The sequence below is a fragment of the Asparagus officinalis genome, chromosome 9 (assembly GCF_001876935.1).
Source record: "Asparagus officinalis chromosome 9, Aspof.V1, whole genome shotgun sequence".
In the NCBI taxonomy this organism is placed as follows: domain Eukaryota; kingdom Viridiplantae; phylum Streptophyta; class Magnoliopsida; order Asparagales; family Asparagaceae; genus Asparagus; species Asparagus officinalis.
In genome coordinates, this window is record NC_033802.1 from 21,586,140 (window position 1) to 21,594,832 (window position 8,693).

General features: G+C 35.6%; 1 protein-coding gene across 1 annotated transcript; it reads left to right on the forward strand.

Annotated features, from left to right (window-relative positions):
- LOC109824114 (NAC domain-containing protein 105-like) lies at window positions 5,309-7,952 on the forward strand. Its single transcript, XM_020390638.1, has 4 exons — window positions 5,309-5,480; window positions 6,248-6,443; window positions 6,532-6,803; window positions 7,232-7,952. The coding sequence occupies exons 2-4, from the start codon at window positions 6,284-6,286 to the stop codon at window positions 7,742-7,744; spliced, it is 945 nt and encodes a 314-aa protein (XP_020246227.1). The 5' UTR covers window positions 5,309-5,480; window positions 6,248-6,283; the 3' UTR covers window positions 7,745-7,952.

Sequence of the window (8,693 nt, forward strand, 5' to 3'; positions counted from 1 at the left end):
AGTCAATTGGCAAAGAAAGATACAATTTCTTCGCGTTATTTTGGGATATCTTCCAGTTTGAGGGTTTTTTTTATTATTATTGATTTTCAAGTGCGAGGCCCTTCTTTTCACTGATTTCTCAAACGTAGCATTCCCTTTTTTCCAAATTCGAAGGCATGCTTGAAATTCTAAAAGGGAAAAATTGTAAAATAGATCGTTTTTGCTAATTATTTAGCAAAATAGACCGTTTTGCTAAATAATTAGCAAAATAGACCTCTTTTTGGCTAACAGGCCAAAAAGAGGTCTATTTTGCAAAACAGCTCAGAAAACATACGGGACTAGTAGTCCCGTATGTTTTAATCACGGATTAGTGAAATTTTCTACTCAGAAAACATACGGGACTACTAGTCCCGTATGTTTTCTGAGTCACTAATCCGTGATTAGTTGGCTCTAAACATACGGGACTAGTAGTCCCGTATGTTTTCCGAGCGTTGTTTTTCAAAATCGACCTCTTTTTTTCAAAAGAGATCTATTTTGCTAATTATTTTTCAAAATGGTCTATTTCGTTATATATTTCGTAAAAATGGTCTATTTTGCAAATTTTCCTATTCTAAAAATGACGCTCACACACTGCTTTTAATAAAAATAGATAGACAATCAACCATGATCTCTCATATTTTTCATGCGAACATGACAATAAGAAGGCAATTGGCACTTAATAAAGAGGAAGAACAGATCGGGAAGGGGCCATAATCATGCTAGATAACCCTCTAGAAGCTTGTGCTACATTTACACCTCTTTTTAGTCTTTAGATTAGAGATTGCCAAAAGTATTATACTAGAGATTGGTAGGAGAGGATATTATAGAATATGGAGGAGTACAAAGGAGGCCCACCATCCACAAACCGACCCAAGGCCCACCAACAAACTCTGGGCTTAAAGCTAAACAAACATATATAGAGACAAAAGGAGCGAGATGGTTTACAAGTCATTTTCATAGGTGGTAGCTTTATTCTAGAACATGAGCAAAGTTAGCAACGGACAAGGAGAGGTACCCTAAGAAGCTCCCTTGGCAAGCCTTAGCCAATGAGAACTCACAACTGCTCATAATATTAGTTAAGAACCACATAGGTTTTACGATAGGTTTGAGCCTTCTGTTAGCTACTTAATTTTGTCTGATTTGTATGTTGGACATTAAGTAGTTAGAAATCATTCCAATTAGGACAAGTTGTGTTTTAGTTTTAGTCCATTCCAAAATAAGGCAAATTATATATATATAGAGCAAAACTTGTGTCAACTTAAATGGATAGCAAAAAGTTGTTCACATTGCCCTAAGAACCCTTCTGATTTCAGACCCATAGCTTGTTGTAATTGCCTATATAAGATCATTTCTAAAATTCTAGCTAACATAATTAAATCTGTAATGGGTTTTTTGATAAATGAGGCTCAAAGTGCCTTTGTTAAAGGAAGGCAAATATCAAGTAATGTCTTGATGGCTCATGAGATTGTGAGGAGCTATGGCAGAAAACATAATTCTCCCAGGATTATGATGAGTATAGATATCAAGAAGGTTTTTGATACTATAAATTGAGATTTTCTTAAAGATATGCTTATAGGTCTTGGGTTTCCTGATACTTTTACAAATTGGATCATGGTGTGCATTACATCTCCTAAGTACTCTATTTCTTTAAATGGTACTCTTCATGGATATTTCAAAAGAGAAAGGGGTTTGAGACAAGGTGATCCTATCTCTCCTTATTTGTTTACATTGGGTATGAAGTTCCTGTCAAGAAAATTGGATATGCTCAAGGAGGACAGTTCATTTAAATTCCATCCTAGATGTGGTGAACTAAAAATCACTCATCTAATATTTGCGGATGATCTCCTCCTCTTTTCAAAGGGTGACATACATTCTGTTAAACTTCTTTTCAATTGCTTCAAGGAGTTTAGTGAGGTATCAGGTCTGGTAGCAAATCCAGAAAAATGCAAGATTTTTTACAGTGGTGTTGATGATTATGCCAAAGGTCTGATTAAGAATCTCCTGAATTTCACAGAGGGTGCTTTGCCCATCAATTACCTGGGGGTTCCTTTGATATCCAAACGTTTATCATATGCTGATTGTTCTCCTCTTTTAAAAAAAATCTCAGATCAATTACAAGCATGTCTGAAAAACAGAACTCTGTCTTTTGCTGGCAGATTACAGGTTATCAAGAGTACTATACTTGGCATTCAAATTTATTGGACTTCAAATTATGTTTTACCTGTTAGAGTCTTGTAGAAGATTGATCAAATGTGCAGGAATGTTCTGTGGGGCAAAACAGACCAGAAGCATAAAATTCCACTTGTTTCTTGGGATAAGGTCTGTTTGAACAAAAGACATGGGGGGACTTGGCATCTATTCTGCAACAATCTGGAATATGACAACTATGCTGAGATTAATGTGGCATATCCATGTTAATAAAGAAAGTCTGTGGATCAAATGGATACACAGTGCATATTTAAAGAATGATGATATATGGCATGTTCAAGCTAAAAACTGGGACTCATGGATGTGGAAGAAAATATTGAAAGTCAGAGATAAGTCTATAAACATTTGCGGAGGTGTAAATAACTTGTTGCTGCTCATTCAATCTTGCTCAGACAATTCTAGAATCCAGATTTCAGCATTGTACAATGCTCTCTCCCCTAATTCTTCAGATGTGCCATGACATAGAACAGTTTGGGAGACTACAAACTTCCTCAGTCACTCCTTTATCTGTTGGTTAGCAATCCAAGATAGGTTGCTCACTATTGACAGACTGATTAAAAGGGGAATAGTGAACTCTAACAATTGGTGTATGTGTACTGGTTCTGAAAACGGAAATCATCTTTTCTTTGAGTGCTGCTATTCAAGAGAAGTATGGTTAAAAGTTATGGATTAGCTTCAGTTCAAGTGGCAGTCCTGTGACTGGAACCAGCTTGTGAATTGGTATTGTGGTAGACTGAAGGGGAATGGATTCAAGCAAAGGATTAAAAGGATGGCTCTAACTACAGCAGTATATAGCATATGGAGAGAGAGGAATTTCAGGATTTTCAAACAGGAAGCAAGGCCAGCTGATCAGCTCTTTAAAGTAATCAAATTCAGGATTTACTCATATGTTTTCAATGGCTCGTTTAAAACTGAAGACAGAGAATGGATCATCTCACTATGAAATTCATTGAGGAGAATAATTAGTAGTGCTTGATCCTAAATCTCAGCTGCTTTTATTTGCTGAGTTTTTTCTTTTTAGAGTGTTTGATTGAGCTCTATCTCTGAGCTCTTGATGTCAGTTTTTGTTATCTCATACATAGGTTGAGATTCTTGTTGTACATTCAATTCTACAATTGGTGATGAATAAAATTTTTTCATTTACCAAAAAAAAAAGTTGTTCACGAAACTTTTTAGCCACTCATATTGCCTAGGGATCCTTACATGATATGAAAAAGTTTTTTATATTAATAAATGAGTGGCTAGAAAGTTTGGTGGACATCAACTTAAGTTGATAGGAGTCTTATTTTTATATTAATAAATGAGTGGCTAGGAAGTTTGGTGGACATCAAATTAAGTTGATAGAAGTCTTACACACACACACACACACACACACATAGAAAAATAGATATTTTAGTGTCAAGCACAAAAAGTTGTGCTTGGTAGTGAGGTGATATAATCCCCTTCGCTCATTCAAATGATTGCATATCCTCATGCACTCCTCAACCCATGTGAATGTGGTTCTATTCTAAAGTTCGTGGTTTTCACTAAGATATGTTCAAAAATGAACAAAAGTTTGTTGAGAATTTATGTGCGACTATAGTCTCATATTGGAAGAACTAGAAAGAATACCTGCATTACATAGAAATTGACCAGTTTAATTATCTAACATGTTAAGTTCTTAGGTTGATTTGGTTATGTATCTATATTTGGGACTTATTTAACTGTCAGCTAGAGAGATCTGATCGATTATTCTCCAATAACATCTTCATACTGAAAAAAGGATAAATAGGCAAAATCTTGCTAGTCAAACACATGCTTGAATAATTTCCTACAACATTTAATATATCTTTCCCTTACCTAGGAATGAATTTTTAAGTTAATCAATTATAAGTTAATTAATAGGATACTGATATCCAAAGTTTTTTTTTGAATTTGCATAAATACATTTGATGAAACAATATTCAGTATAAGTCTTTTGATGCTTTCAGGACAAAGGTCACTTTTATGAGTGTACTCCTCAACCCTTTCTAACAAACCTATCCTACTACTACCCACCAAAGAAATATTTGAAGAATGCAGATGGCGCACATACCGTATAAATTAGTCTTTAAAAAAACATATAACATACAAATGACTGCTGGCCAGTCCTAGAGCTGTCTGTCCATCTCTTGAGCAACTATATATTTATTCATAAATATTAAACAAATTCTAGATTAAACAAACAACGAACGCATCAAAAAATCGACACGTAACTTGTTTAATACAACCGTAATATAAAAATTAACACTGAATCATATAAGAATTTCAGGACCCTCAATTTAGAACTCGATCTGAATAAAAGTTCATGTGCTGAGCTATATTTTTAGTTAGATGTCTCTCTAGGGCCTTGCGTATAATAATTCTTGTATGGTGAGTGGTCTACTGCCTAGCACCACCAGAGCAAACTTATCTGAAAAAGAAATAATTTCTAGTCTTGGTTCGCATAAATTTATGTGCACTTTTGGTGAGGTAGATGTCTTAGGTTTTAAGTCACATATCCCATCCTCTCATTTTGGGAACCCTAGATTATAGAAGAGGGTATACAGTTGGATGCCTTTCTTCTTACACTTGAGGCGTAAGGGAGAGGATCGGAAGTAGTGTACCATGCACACTACTATATGAGGTATGTATTAGGGGTACTAATCATTGGTACTGTAGCATACAAGATTCCATGTGGTGTGCCACGTGGCGGCGTCTGATAGGTACGCGTCAGCGTTGGTCGGCGCAAAGCTAGTTGGCTTTAGTTTGAAGGCCAAGGTCGTTATCCTTAGTATGTTACAAGTGAATTATGAACAAAGTAGTGAAAGTCTTGTAACTTAATATAGGGTTAGAGAGAGATAAGGAGTGGTGGCTTAAGGATCTTTTGTTGTCCCGCCGTCCAAATCGACCATAATATCTCTCTCTCTCTCTCTCTCTCTCTCTCTCTCTCTCTCTCTCTCTCTACATTTCACTTGCCACCCCACGCGCAATTGATGGCTACTACTCTCTTGCTTTACAATCCAATGAGTATAAATATATTTACCACCTTATCACATATTTATATCCTTGGATCTCTACACCTACATATATACTATATTCTTCTCTCATTCTAACTGCACATTATTCAATAAAGCACATCAATCTTCTTCTTCTTCCATCTCTTTTTCTCTCTTCAGCAATCAGCTCATCGCCGAAGAACTTCTCAGAATCAAACTCTTCGCTGTGCATGCGCATAGTTTGTGTCACCCTCCAAGGTATGGTAGGCAAAATGCATCATGAAATTCTAGGGTGATCAGAGCATGTTATTTGTTCTATATTGTTCTTCCTCCTCTATATTTTTCATTAGTTTAGAAAGATTAATTAATGAGATGATGAAGACTAATGACCCGGTCTTCTTTAGGGAATTGTTGTTAGTGTTTTTTGGCCAAAATTAGATGTTTGGTGGGTTGATGTGAAAGCATTTGTAACCATGGAGTGCACTCCAAGGAAAATACAACATGGCATGCGTGCAACTCAAAAGTCAATTTTTTTGTCTGCTTTTTTATATGGTTGCACTAGCGTATGTCTCCTTCACACCTAAACAATACAGACAACGATTAACGTGGGAGTTTGGTAGGGTTTTATAATTATATTAACAACAAAAAATCAACGTTTATGGAAATTATCCTAAACATGGGTTGTTTGCTGACTTATTAAATCAGTATAGTGCTATAGTTTTTTTCATGATCGATACGGATCCTCACCACAATCGATCGTTATAGAGTACGTACAGAGAGACCATTTTTTTAATCATAATCATATATCATTTGATGCAACTTATCATAAATGGAAAGTAGGGACGAATGCCATTCATGAGGTATACGATATTAATTATACTAAAAACAAATTAATCACAACAGTCTACATACTATTGGGTGATTATATATAATTGGATAAGTGATCCAAATTTTTTCATAGTCCTTTCCTTATCAAGTCTTGTTGAACTCCACTCACTATTTTCATGCATGCATTGGACTTGTAGGTGTGCTAGGCCTTTCAAGCGAAGAATTACCTGCCAATGGAAGTGGAATGTTGTGTCCCACCAGGGTTTAGGTTTCATCCCACAGAAGAAGAGCTTGTGGGATATTACCTTACAAGAAAAATTACTTCACAAAAGATTGACCTAGGAGTCATCAATGACATTGACCTCTACAGAATAGAGCCATGGGATCTCCAAGGTAGTCAACTTCCACAAACGACATATACTTTGTGTTTATATCAACTCTTACTCTAACCAATTTCAATGTCTATGCTTATAAACAATAGAAAGATGCAAGCATGGCTATGAGGAGCAAAATGAATGGTACTTCTTCAGCCATAAAGATAAGAAGTATCCTAGCGGTACTCGAACTAATAGGGCAACTAATGCGGGATTCTGGAAGGCGACAGGGCGAGATAAGGCTGTGCTTTCTAAATCTAAAGTAATAGGGATGAGGAAGACGCTCGTGTTCTACGAGGGTCGAGCACCAAATGGAAGGAAGAGCGACTGGATCATGCATGAATATCGCCTGCAGTCGGGTGAACATGCCCCTCCTCAGGCAAGTTCATCATTTTCTTCACTCATTAGTCAAATTAGGGTTAAGCTTGACGGGTATTACGTTTATCAGGAACTATACCCTATATCTGTATTTATAGTATAAAAAAACAAGTAACCCTTAAATACATTCAACATTTGAGTTAATGTTTCTTGTATAATAGGATTATAGTACATATTGAAAAAAAAACATAGCAGTTCTGTCTAAATATACTTTTCAAAGTTGAATATAAGGCCGAGACTGCCAAAAGATCAAAGTTTCTTTGAACAGTTTAAAATCAAACCTCATTCATTTGCATTCACCTCCATTTCTAAACTAAAGAGAAATTACGAGCGTTAAAACTTGACGTTATAATATATGTTATATGCAATTTCATAACATTGTCATTTTTATCTTTCTGAATTTGATGCATATGATATTGATTACTGCAGGAAGAAGGATGGGTCGTATGCCGAGCTTTCAAAAAGCCAACTCCAAACCCAAGGCCAATCTACAATACTTACAGTAGTCCTTACTACGTTAGAGACCATGATTACATGCTTGAACAACTTCAAGAAGTTACTCGGCCTACACGCATCATGGAATCAAATCCAGGAGCCAATTTTTATGAATCTGCTCTTGGATTAGTCGAAAATGAGCCTAAGCTACCTTGTGGCATCTTTGAGATTCCTCGGCTAGATAGCCCTAGTATGTCCACAAATTTGGCCAATAGTTCTGACTGCTTTGATGCTAGTTCAATGACTAACAAAGGGGAACATATCGGCGAAAAATATGACGCAAGGGCACAATTTGTTGATTGGAAAGTCCTGGATAAGTTACTTGCATCTCAATTAAGTGAATCGGCATCAGGCTCAAATTCAAATTTACCAATGGCTCCTCTTGAATATGATATAAATGATCCTAACCAAGATGATGATCAGTTCCTTGCCTCATTTCGTAGTTAAAATCGAAATAACAATGGCAAGGGAGTTGTGACACCATGCACTAAAATTCCTCGTCAAGAAGAACTAATTTCCGGTTAAATTTTGGACTTGACAGGTTAACCAGTTTTTTTCCCCTTTTGTTATGTCCTTTTTCCTGTAATTTCCAATATATGTATTATCCATAGTAGAAAAGGAAAAAACAAATAAACTTCATTTCCTTATTATAACACCTTAGATTGTCAGGTTATATATGACATTGTATTGGCTTGTGCTCCTCAATTAATTGAGCAGATTTGTATGATTCAACTAAATGAATTTCATCTTTTCGTGGTTTGCAAAAAAATCGATTGTCACAAGGTTTCATTATTATCTGGATATTGTTTTATGGTTAAGACAGACTTAAATTTAAAAGGTACGTAGGTAGTGTATAGAGAATAAGAAGTTGATAAAGTGCTTCCTTTATTCAATTATTGAAGTAAAATACCGAAAAGAAAATGCGAGGATTCGGGAGCTAAATATTTTTTCTCTCATTGAAAAAACTCTTATGCTCCTTCAAAAGGCTGCTTTTCTGTCTTTTGTTGATATATGTACAACTGTAAAATTTTCTTAAAGACAAACAAAAATTATCCTTGCTGAAGCATATTTCTTGATACATATCATGAAACTATAGTTTCTCAGAAAGAGTGACACGGTGAAGCTGTATCTACATCTGAATCTTCACATTGAAGTTGGTCTTGCTTATGATAGCTTGTTGGTTGATGTGCAAGACTAGTACTGAAATCCTTTTGTAGGCCTGCAACTTTTTTCTTGTTCAAGTGTTGTTTAGGTATTCTTGCTAGTGCTTCAGTGGTCCATGCATGCATATATTGATTAATGGGTGAATTTGAGAAAACCCCCTTAACTTTGGAGATATTTCAGATTAACCCCTTAACTATTTTAATTCCAAAAAAACCCATGAATTTTAAAAAGG